At 35.7% G+C, this 13,144-nt stretch overlaps 1 protein-coding gene across 3 annotated transcripts in view; it reads left to right on the forward strand.

Annotated features, from left to right (window-relative positions):
• Positions 1-1,293: 1,293 nt before the first annotated feature.
• LOC128247113 (coiled-coil domain-containing protein 73-like) overlaps positions 1,294-13,144 on the forward strand; it is a 32,969-nt gene continuing 21,118 nt past the window's right edge. For all 3 annotated transcript variants that reach the window (XM_052965933.1, XM_052965934.1, XM_052965935.1), the window contains exon 1: positions 1,294-2,812. In XM_052965933.1, the coding sequence (XP_052821893.1) occupies positions 1,469-2,812 (1,344 nt within the window). In that variant the 5' untranslated portion in view covers positions 1,294-1,468. The remainder of the gene's footprint in view (positions 2,813-13,144) is intronic.

Here is a 13,144-nt window from a genome sequence, read left to right on the forward strand (position 1 = left end):
GCCTCAATGTGGCTAACATAGAGGTTGGCGAAATTGGAGCCCATTCTCGTTCCCATCGCGACCCCAGACATTGTTGGTAGGTTTCCCCGGCGAGCGTGCATATAAAGAAGTCTATGCGTGAATATAACTATCTCTGTTTATCCTTTCTACTGTAAGCACAAGGCCTGAAATTTGGGGGGAGGGGCTACACAGTGTGATCAACCCCAGTGCACAACTGGTACTTAATTTACCGACACCGAAAGGATGAAAGGCAAAATCGACTTCGGCGGAATTTGAACTCAGAACGGAGCGACGGGCGAAATACTCCTAAACATTTCGTCCAGCGTGCTAACGATTCTGCCAACTCGCCACCTTAACTATCTCTATACATACATACATACATACATACATACATACACACATACATACATACACACACACACACATACATACATACATACATACATACATACATACATGCAAACATACACACACGCATACATACATACATATATACATACATACATACATATATTACATACATACATACATACATACATACATACATACATACATAGTCACTACGGAAGAAGATTAATACGTCTTCTGCCAAAACTAAACTTTCAAATAACTCATACATGATAAATGATATCTAAGATCAAACCAATCAAGATTGAAAGCATGAATGTTCAGAGCTATAGAATGACAGAACCAAGGCGGTTATTAAAGATTAACGACTGAATTCTTACTTATGTTCAATAGTTTAGGGCGTAAAAGTGTATTGGGATGATAGACTGGTATACGAAATATCTATTAGTCATTATGTAGTTTTATTTAATATGGAAATATCAGAATATTGTCAAATATGCTATATATTACGAAAAGAAACTATTGCTTAGGTGAATTAAATAACATTGAAATTTAATGTTTGCATTATTTATAAATTACACAATAGTCAGCAACCATACTGTATTACAATTGAATTTCTTGAGTTTGGCTAATGTATTTTGTAGGAGTGAAAAGAAACTGATATTTAGAGAGTGACCTTTCCTTTGGGAGGAAGACCGATTTGGAAGAAGATTAATTCATTTGAAATATTTTCACAGCATGATTCGCCGACGAAGTCAGCACCAAGTTTCTTCAGATTTTACGTCTTTCATAAAAGTCGATTGTTACTTTTCCTTCAAAAATCTATTTTCAATTGAGGAGTAAAAGCGCTTCTGTATTATTTTTTCTCTCTCAAACACATTAAAAACTGATACTATTGCAGATTTCGCAAATTTTGAAGATATTATACATTTGACGTCATAATCAGTTCATTATGTTATAACATCATTTAAAAATGTAAGTGGCATCAACTTGTTTCGAATCAGGGGTTTTAGCATTAACATCATTGCCGTATAAATCACATGCAAATGGTGGTCTCAAAGTGTAATTATCCTGACACTCTTGGCCAAATGGAATCAATTTAGATAGTTCAAATCCTATAATGGGAGATAAGAATTTATGTGATTCGGATTCGGATTCGGACAACATTCTCAAAACCAAAAATGCAGATGGATCCAACAGTCAAGAAACATTTAAAACTTCTGTTTCCGTTCAATCCATTGGTTCTAATGCAAGTTCCGGGATTCACATAAATAAAACATCAATCTTAAAAAAATCTCCGGAAATACATCGCAGTTTATTTCTAAAGCCAGATCTAGGTTTGGAGTCATTTAAAAATAATGATGCATTTTGTAGTTCGTTTGACAGTTGGGATATGTTGGACAAACCAGAGGGAAATTGTGAAATAAGCTCCTTTCATTCATATTCCAAAGAATATTCTCCAAAAGGAAAACAGAAATTTGCTGGAAATAATATTGACCAAATAGAACCTTCAAGGAAATTTTCAGATTATAAGAGAGATAAACAACTGAAATCCAATCTAAGTGTCAGCAGTCTCTTTGATAATGATATCTGTGGTGTGGGGAGCAAAAGCACGCCTTATCATGAACAGCAGTTACTGGGAGTCATATGTAGAATGAAAGCTGAAAAACATCAACTTGATAAAAAGCTAATGGGCATGAAAATGCTGCAAACAAACCTACAAGAAGAGAAACATGCACTTAGACAACGATGTAAAAAACTTCAGATGGATGTAATTAATCATGATGCAATGACTTTAAACAAAAACATGTTTGATGATCTCTCTAAAAAAGCTAACTCTTCTAAAGAAGAGATAAAAATGTTGCGAAATCAAATTAGCAAATACCGTCAGACTATGTGCGAGCAACAAGATTTCATATGTGAAATGGTAGCCGAAAAAGACAAAATTGTAGGAAAAGTCAACAATTTAAAAGTGTGCCTGAGTACACTTAATGAGTGGAAAAATAGAACATTTGAAGACATGAAGAAAATCAAGGAAAACATAGATAAAATGTCAGAAATGTATACTGATTTCATTTCACAGTTGAATATTCAGAAATCGGAGAAATTAGCATTAGACACAAAACTTAAAAAGAAAGAAAAATGTATTAAAAAATTAAAAGAAGAAAAAGAATCTATGTTAAATGCACAAACAGAACTGAATAATTCTTTACAACAGAAAAGCAACGAAAACAACATGAAGGATGAAATTATTAAAGAAAATAATGATGTTATTTCGCAACTGAAAACAATAAAATATGAACTGGAACAAACGATCTATGCTGAAGCATGTAGCAAAAGTGAATTCGTAAACGAAACTAAAGGAATAATTTCCTCATTAAAGAATCAAATTAAATTAGATGAAGATCGATTCGAATCAGAAATAAAACAGCTACGACAAGAAAGTGAAGATCTTAATGAAGAGGTGAGTAAAGAAAGGGAATTTAAAAACATAATGCTCGATGCATATCAGTGGGTTGAGAATGACTATAAAACACTTTTAAATTGTATCACCGAAATGCAACAGCTCATTAGGACATTGTGGACGAATACTAGTCAACCGCTACCGGCACACCAATCATCTACTATAGCTGAATGTTTCGGATCAGAAAGTATTCCGAAATGAAAGAAAAATATAAATCATTTCATCTTTCATCAAGGCTAAATCTCTTGAACTATGTTTTGTTTTCATAAACAAATGAAAACAAAGAGTAAAATTTCAATTTTTCATGAAATTTTTCTCCGTAGTAATTTTACACTATGGACTGTGTTCAGTTCCGAGACAGATACCATTGGACAATCAAAATAAAGTGTGTTGAAAGTACTTGAAACATATATTGACGCCTCAAATTAAATTAATTGCATAATAGAGAAACTAGTATTACAGAGATTGATGACCGAATTAAATTCAACCATAAGAGAACATAGAATTGGGTAAATTGAATAATTATTTATTTATTGAAGTGATGGGGAGCTAAGAAACTATCGTAAAATCTGTGTGGAGTTGACGTATTAAGGATACACGCTCATATTTGACAATTAAGTTTCGAAGAAATATTTCCAAGCATATACACGTGTACACAAAATACCTGTACGCGTATTCTCTCCAACACTCTTTCTTGTATCCCTATTTCACTCTTTCATTATATATTAATGCAGGTATGTGTATCTATGTACGTTTTTCCTTGAGATTTAAATTCTTCCTAAAATTCAAACTGATCACTAAGAAATTGAAAGACATTTCTTTCTATCTCTGAATATGTGAGTGTTTGAATATATGGATGTACCTGTGTGGGTATACTAGTACATATAGAAGGGATGCGTGGTTTTTCAATACACAAGTGCGTGTTTCACTACTCTTTATATATATATATATATGTGTGTGTGTGTGTGTGTGTGTGTGTGTGTGTGTGTGTGTGTGTGTGTGTGTATACCATGTGCATATGCGATGGTTTGTGTATACGAGGTGGTATCAAAACGTTCCCAGACTAGTTATGTTTAACAAAAATAACTTATTTACCTAAGTTTTAATATCATATCCTTCCAAAGAGTCATCTTGCGCAGCAATGACCGGTCCCAAGGTTTCTGCCATTTTTGAAATTCGGTCTGGAAGTCGTTTCCCGTAAGCGAGTCGAGGACCTTCTGCAATTCGCTCTGGATCTCGACAACGGTGATACAATGATTAGCGTTGGGCTGCATTTTCATCTTGACAAAGAGATGGAAGTCTGCAGGTGCTAAATGTGGCAAATAAAGCGGCGGTTTGCAGAAGCGATACTATGTTCTTGGCGAGAAACTCATGAGTGAGAAGAGCTCTCTGACAGGATGCATTGTCGTCGAGAAGAATCCAATTCTTCGCGCTCCACAGATCCGGTCGCTTTCGCCGAATGTCCTCCCTCAAACGCCTCAAAAAGCTGATGATTATACGCATTTCCGGGTTGACACTTGTGGCAGGTCTTTCAGATCGCTCATCGTCTTTCAGGGATGTTCTTCCCCTTTTGAAGCTCTCGTGCTGCTCGAAACATTGCGTACAGCTCATTGCCTCGTCATTGTAAGCTTGCCGAAGCATGCTCAATGTCTCCGTAGCAGACTTCCCAAATTTAACGCCTAAAAACACAAATTTCACAACTTGCAAAGTAAACAAGGCGATGTCACTCTGCACACTGCCTCATCAAGGTAACTGCTAGTTCTTGTTGCACACGCAGCCGTATGCTGCAATCTACTGGAGCGCTACCAAACTAGTCCAGGAACTTTTTCATACTACTTCGTGTATGCATAAAAAGGACATGAGGAGTTTCCGCTAGGATAACTCAAATTAATAGGTATATATTCTGAGTGCTCAAAGAGGCGCGCCACAAAAATTCCAGTTTGGACAGTAGTTGAAATTGTGGTCATGTGAATGCGTTGTTCAAAACGGTTCAAGGTCGCTTCCTTTGAGTGAGTACGTGTAAGTTAAATTAGTGAGGAAAGACAGGAAAGACAAGCAGTACGACAAGGACATTCAATTTGATTTAATACAGTCTAATTTAGCTACATAACGAATGATAAAAATAGTAAAAAATAGTCTCTAATAGATGTTTCTCGGATTTCACAGCTACTGAAGCATCGTATCAAGTAAAGACTCTGTTAGGTGTGTACCCCGTCATCGGAGAGATATAGATTAGTAGAAAAAACGTCCCTCATTAATTATATTTGTGGTGGTTCATTATGTCCAGGATCTAAATGCCTGATCTAAATCCAATTAGATCGGGTATTTTTTCGGTAAATCCATGATCAGAAAGCATGGTTAGATGGTATACCATGGTGAGAAGAAAAAAGTATGGTTATGAAGTTCTCCATAATGAGGAAATATGAATGCCAGCAATTCCAAAGTTGTGCAAATACTGAGAGGAGCAATAATTAATACATTCTGGTGAGTGAAAGGTAGATAGGTAGGAGCTTTTTACTAGATTTATATTATGCAGCACAGGGAAGGGTATTCAGTCAAGAGAAATTAGTGGTGGAGGGAGGAATAAATAATACAATCTGGTGTGAGAAAGATAGGTACATAAGTAGATAAGGGTATTGTAGTAGATATATACTAATGAGTATAATGAGGTGTATGTATCTTCATTAGCGTTACGGACACTCATTTTTTTCTTATTTTTATCTTAATTTTAATTTTCTACGTTAACTTTATTATAATTTTAATTTCATAACTTTTTAAAATTTGTATATTCATTTTTATTTTTATTTTCATAACATTATGACTTAACTTTAGCGTTTCTACCACAAATCTTAAATCTTTTGTTTGCTAGTTGGCATCTATTTCCAGCGTTTCTTTTTGACTAGACAACCCTAGGCCTCCCCTCTACTATCATTTGACCACCCACTACAGACAATGTATATTATCTTTTTTTTACGTCCACTTTATTACCTACAACTCCACTTATATTGATAACCAGCCTTATAGGTCCGGCATCTGCCTTCATTCTTTTCGCCTTATGTGTTCATCTTTACATTTTCCCCACCCCGTAATCTCATTATCTCTAATCTCCCAAGACGAAAACACCCCTCATTATACTGCTTAGTATATATCTGCTACAATGACCTTCTCTATTTATCTCCCTATCTTTCTCACACCAGATTTTTTTTATTTATTCCACCTACCTAATTTCTATAGACTTAATACCCATCGCTGAACTAAATAGTATATATCTAGTAAAAGGCCCTTACCTATCTATCTTTCTCTAACCAGAATGTGTTAACTATAATTCCCCTCAGTATTTGATATCCCAGAAAAAGCTGTGAAAGGCGACATTTTACTATTTTTTATCATTCGTTCTGTAGCTAAATTAAATTGAATTAAACGAAATTAGATGTCCTTGTCATGTCTTGCCTAATTGTTTGCCTTTCCTCACTATTCTAATATATGTGTATGGGGGTGGAGCTGTATGGATTATGTATATATGTGTATATATATGATAACACAGGTGCCATAATGTTCACTATTGCTGTTTTAGACGGGTTCTTTATATTTCACAACACTCGAAAATGTCCCTGAGTTGGATCTTGAGTCAACAGTGGACCGGGAAATACGTGCCGGAATATACACCCGTGTGACTTTTCGTATATCTCGTGTATGTGGTCAGTACTGGAAAACATGCGTAACTGGAGGGACAAATCCGTATTTACTTCCCTAAGTTCGTGAGTCTCCATACACACTGATATTGCACAGATGCGCTATCCCCGGGTCTACCCTAGTGCTTTGTTACTTAAATACCTTAACTCTATCGGATCCTGGAAATTTTATACATACATACATACACACACACACAGATAGACACACGCACACACACACATCAGATATGTGTGTGTGTGTGTGTGTGTGTGTGTGTGTGTGTGTGTGTGTGTGTGGATGTATGTATGTATGTATGTATGTATGTATACACCAATGAAAAGAAGAAGACACAGACAATTCTTTATCACATCTTTAATTATAAGTTATGCATTTTTCCGTATCATCTCCATTTGCAAGGCCAGTTTACGCGAAAATTCTAAAAGAAATGTCGGGTACTATTTGCGGTTTTAGACATTGGAGAGGCACTTCCTCAGACTTGCATCAAAAGTGTGCAACTACATTGTGCCATATGCTTGCTTATATGCTTATAGCTGTCCATCAAAATTGACGACGACGTTGTCCTGTAGGAGTCTTATCTTAGCTTTTGTGAGTTGATAGATGTGAAAACAGTCCTATCTTGGAATGGCACGTCCTTGAACACAAATGACAAGGGAAATTTCCCATTATGTTGTTGGTGAGTCAGATTAGTGCAAAGTGTGCAGCTCCTTCATCGCAGAGGAAGCACCAGGTTTACTGCTTTACAAAGTGTTCAAGTTGAGCTGGTTGAATATTACAGGACCTGACGACAAGCTTAAGATGGTCTCTGAACGGCTTCTTTGGTCCCCCGTGTGAGTGAAAGCGGTTAATAGATTTCCGAAGATCATTTTCGGGAGATGATTATCAGGCGTCCTGATAGTGTGACCGACTCAGCGTAGAAGAGGGCTTTGGATGATGGCTTCAGCGCTGAAAATTCTTGCTTGTTGGAGAATTTCTGTGTAATGCGTAGAATTCGTTGGAGACAATGGATTTGAAATGACTCTAGCTTCCTCACATAATCGCAGTATAAGGTCCAGCATTCGCAGCCATACAGTAATGTTGAGATGACAATAGCACGATAGACACCAAACCTCAGATTTCTGTTTAAGGATATTCGTTCTCGGAGGCCTCCAAACGGAGGCGTCCAAACGAGGAAGAGGTGAGGTTGATCCGTTGTAGTATGTCCTCGTCGATATGTCTATTTTGTGAGATGACACTGCCTAGGTAGTTAAAAGAATCAACGTTGCTGGATGCTTTTGATTAAAAGACGCTTGCATGACCTCAGTTTTTTATATTGATGTCAAGACTAAGACGAGCATAAGTCTTGTGCGTGACACTTAAGGATTGCTGGAGTGAGGATGTTTCGTGAGCAGTGGGTGCAGCGTCTATGCATATTGGAACTCAAAAATCTGCGATGTTGATGGCAGAGTTTTCGCTTAGAGTCGGCAGGTGATGAAAGTACTGCCATCAAAACGGTAACACATGCTTCTGCCATTCCCTAAACAATAAGAAGTCCCCTGGCGTGTTTTACAAATACGGTAGACCGCAACTTGAGTTATGTCTTCACTCTTTCCTGGTTCTCTGCTGGAAAAACAAAAAGATTCCTGGGCGCTGGAAAAATGCCAACATCATTTGCATTTTCAAAAGGAAAAACGACCGATCCGACTGCAGAGACATCTCTCTTCTAGATGTGTCTTCCACGCATTACTCTCCGCCGTCTTCTCATCTTCGTATCAGAGTGTACTCTCAATGAGGTATCAGACCCGAACGAAGCACAATTGATGTGATATCCGTTGCACGCTTATTTCTCCAAAGATGCAGAGAGCGACAAAAAAGAAATGAATTTTGTTTAATCGATTTGACGAAAGCTTTTGACTCCGTTAATCGTGCAATTTTATGGAAAATTCTTACAAACTTCGGCTGTTCTCCGTTTTATCTACCATTCGCAAATTCCACGACAGAATGCTAGCCAGAGTCCCTTTATCGGTGGAGCATCTTCAGAGCAATTCAGTGTTAAATCGGAAATTCAGGGCTGCGTTTTCGCCCCTGTTTTGTTCAACAACTCAGACACACACACACACCTCCTTTTTTTCTCCTTTTTCTCTCTCTTTTTTCTCTCCTTTTTTTGCTCTCCTTGTTTCTCCCCTTGTTTCTTTCCGTGTGCCTTTCTGTAGAAGAGCATAGGCTCGAAACGTTAAAGACTTTCTCAATTCTCAAGCGTTATACTAATACATCTATTTGTTTTCAACACCACCTTTCTTCGTCTGCTGTTTTTTGTGAATTCTCTCTATATATGTATATATATATATATATATATATATATATATATATATATATATATATATATGCAGATATCAAAACCTATTTTGTTTTCATTAGGTTACTATTTTTATTGAAATATTCTATTAATAATTCATTGTCAAAAAATGTTTAGTTATGTTCTATCTGTATAGCGTGGGGCTTTGATATAATATCAGGTCAATTGTCCTCGCAGTTAGCATCGTAAATGCTTTTAGAAACAACTTGTGGATGGCTGCTGTTAATATGGCTGGTATCTCCCATACTTGCATGGCACAATCGATATTTCTGTCACAACGATATTTCTGTCACAAGTTGTATTTAATAGCCGCCACCTATTCCGGTATAGCAAAGATTCTTCTTCTAGATGAGATGTGATGTATTTACACAGGACCAAAAGAGGTTATTTTCTCAGTCAATTGTGTTAGCATACGCTTCTAGTTTGCAACATTTGTACTGATGCATAATTTTCTGTGGATATGATGGGTATTTCATTGCAAGTTACCATTTAAGTTAATCCAGTAACCTTTGCTTCGCATGGAACAGCTAGACACAAATTAAAAGTACCTATTCAGGTATTTTTAATCTATTCACATGGCATTTTCAGAGGTACTAATTTCTCTGTTTATGGTCAGTAGGTTTTATCTAGTAATGGGATACTTAAAAAACTATTTCAACTGACCAAATACCTTTGCTTCCTACCCTCATTTTAACAAAACTCCTCTCAGTATTACTGTCAATGAGCAAGTTACTAGTGGTGCTTAGTATCTTCCTAGTCTTCATGTTTAAGTTGTCGATCCCTTCAAATGTCCAGTCTAGTATCTCAAACGTTGACACTAGCACTAATACTGCAAAAACATTAGGGAATGTAATCTTACAGAATGTGAACAATTCTGAAGTCTATACTTCCGAAGTGTATTGAAGTATTCTTTTGTAGGATTGTTTAAAGCACTAGCTTATACAACATTGTCAAAGCAGAGATCTGTGTAGCAATCATCATTGTTCATTTATATCCACATTTTTCACAACAATTCTATTAACCACCGAATATTAACCCCTATACTGACTGATCAAACTTCATTACTATATCCCATGAGAATGTTGTGACTAATTTTGATTGTCTCTTGTTGTGAATATTACTCAAATACAACATAAGGTCTTTGACAAAATAAGATGCGACATTAGTTTTTTTTTCCTTCTCTGTAGATTCTATAACGTAGTTTTCGCATTCCTTTACAGGGCTGTAACTGCGATAGCATTGTGAGTGGAATGATTTATTGAATGCAGACAGTTTTGACTTCCATCCCTTTCTACGTATACTGAAATACTCTTTTATCACTGTAGTTTTATTCACAGCAACATCATATGCAAAATACCCAAACCCTAGATATTAATAACATTCAGCGCTGGAGATGGGGAGGACAGACAGGCCATCTCCCCTATCTAGTCAACAATTTTTCCTCGACTGACCACTGAATATGAACATTCACCCACACTAAACACTATTCTTTTATCCTGTGTGAATGATATTGCCAATTCTAACAGTTTCTTGGTGTCGTGAGTATAGCATAAATAAATACAGCTGAATGACCTCAACCACAAAAAAGTGTGTAAATAGCATTAATTTTTCCCTCATCTGTAGATCGTATCATACAACTTCACATTTCTTTAGCAGAGTCTACAAAAGGTTCACTGTCATGACAAGAAACACTATAAACAAGGTATCACTGTGAAATACTCCCATCGAAAATCCATTCGGTTTCTAGTTATGTTAGTAGCTTCAATTACTAACAAAATTTCAACAGGTGTGTGGAACATATTATCATTGTTTTAATAGCAAGGCGTAGGGATAACTGCATCCACGAATAGAGTGAAAATTGAAATACCTTTTTACATTCTAACAATATAGTCAATAGACATTCTTGAAAACAATCCTGTTAATAAGGTACGAGGGTTGTTCGCGTAACAGTTAACCAGTCGGGTACATCAATCTCAACGTCTGTTGTTCACTTAAATATGCTTCTGTGAAGTTTCTTCTCGAAGTGAGTTTCCTGCACCAACGGCTGGCTTACAGATCCCTTGTAACTGATTTTCCATTCGGTCGTTTTGCAACAACCAGATGAGTTTCAGTGATGACGTCATGAGATTTAGAAAAGACCTTTACTCGGTACTCATTTTGTAGCTCATTTAATATTGTAGTTATAAATTCCGGTTCATGTCAAATGTGCCCAGTTCATCCCGAGATGGAATATTTACAAGAATAATGCTATAGTCTTTCATGTATCGAAATAGTTTGTGACATTAATGCAATTTCAGAGTTAATATCCTAACGTTCATACTATTATTGATATAACAACGTTTGAATTTCGGCTCGTTTTTAATGGCAATTACTTTTCGTGTGAATCTTTCTATTCGGCTGCGACCGTAGATTTTTTAGTTATTTATCAATCACTTACAGCTGATGGCTCATGATTTCCATCCTTCTTTGCATCTAATAATATTCAACTACCAGATATTCTTTATGAGTCCATCTATGAATGTTTTTTTTTTTTTTTTTTGAGATCATCTATTGTGGTTGTGTTTTATTGTTTGGAAATTGAAGCACAATATCTAATAGCTAAACATGTGATGTTCAATTTGTGCTAAATGCAAATCTGGTGGTGGTCAGGAATGAAAACATTGACTGACTTGGCAGAGAGCTACAACCCTATTGCTATAAACTTTACACAAGTTACTGTGTTTTACTCTAGATATTGGTAAAGCATTCTTCATTAGTCGTGTCTCGCTGTGGTGCATTCCCATTTCAGTACTACTTTCCATTCTAGATGATAGACTAAAATTATTTAAAATCTTCCTTAGAATTGGCTTTACTATGAAGATATTGTTTTTCTTTTTCATCGTGTGTAATCGTATGGATTAGAAATAAATTAGTGGTTAATGTTGGCTTGTTAAAGTAGTTTTCTTTTTGTGAGGACAATTTTTCATTCAACAAGATTAAAGTTATAAATTTCTTTCCCAGTTCCTAACGTGTAGAATCTCCATATATTCTTGTTCAGTTTTGCACGAGATGTAGGTAACATGCTGTTAACTTGTTATTCACTCCATGTTTTCTGATAATATTTAAATGATGAGATCTGCTGCTCAGATTGTTGGTGATATCTTCTTGTTTTGTTGTCCATCTGGGCTGCTTACATTAACTTTTTCATTACTATTTTGTTATCTCCGTTCAAAGCTATAGCAGATGGATACAAGCAGTTATTGTTAGTCTAATATATGTTATCAGATGCTTTCATGTGGTCTGAGCAGATATCATCAATGCATTTAAGCATGAGATTCGATGAATTTTTCTTCTATATTTCTCGAAAATGGCCTGTTATTTAATCGTAGCATAGAGAATTGATAAGCTATTTTTCAAAGAACAGTGTTTGATAATTTTAAGTTGTATGTATTAGACAATCATATTCGGCAATCAGTTTCATGTAAAGAAATATGAGAATTCAATAATGGTGATGATGTTCCGGTTTATTTACAACATTATCGCTCTTTCATCAGTTTTTGTCTAGTTTTTAGATCTCTTTAAGAAATCGATAAATAACATAGGAGTTGGTATAACAAACACTTTGTGTGACAGCAATCTTATAGATTCAGTTTAGCTATAAAGATGTTAAAGTTTCGGTAAGCTAAGTCCTATTAACATTTCAACTATATCCTTAGAAGTGATATAATAAAATTCACGTACATTTTATAGCACCGGTTAAGTTCTTAATTTAAATGTAAAGACTTGTAAAGAGAGAATAATCATACTGTGTTAGATAACTCACAGATTAGTTTGCATTGTTAACGCTGGGTGTACTTTTGTTGTCGGTATTGGTATAAACGGTATCAATGTCAATTATCGTCATAAAAGTGAAACAGGGGCTTAGTACAAAAGTATCGTTTGAAATCTTGTTTGAATGACGGTATTATATAAGACAATAATGTATTCATATAAGCATATATATGTTTTCACATACTTGTTATGTGAACAGCGAAATTCGCAAAAATATGAGTACTAAGAGAGAGTAACCTGTGCTGTATAATAAATAACAACAATCTGCCTTTGTAGTTGTAAATTCAATTGTCACTCTATGAGCAACCATAATTTTTAACGTCCTGAAAATATATTATTGCTCTAATAGTTTGGAATATATATGTGTGTGTGTGTGTGTATTTGTGTGCATGTGTGTGTGTGCGTGCGTGTACGTGTGTTTGTGAAATGCTTGAAGTAGCGTACAGATAATGTATAAGACTGCTCCTTCTTGTATGTATGTATATATATATATATAT

The sequence above is a fragment of the Octopus bimaculoides genome, chromosome 2 (genome assembly GCF_001194135.2).
Source record: "Octopus bimaculoides isolate UCB-OBI-ISO-001 chromosome 2, ASM119413v2, whole genome shotgun sequence".
Lineage (NCBI taxonomy): Eukaryota > Metazoa > Mollusca > Cephalopoda > Octopoda > Octopodidae > Octopus > Octopus bimaculoides.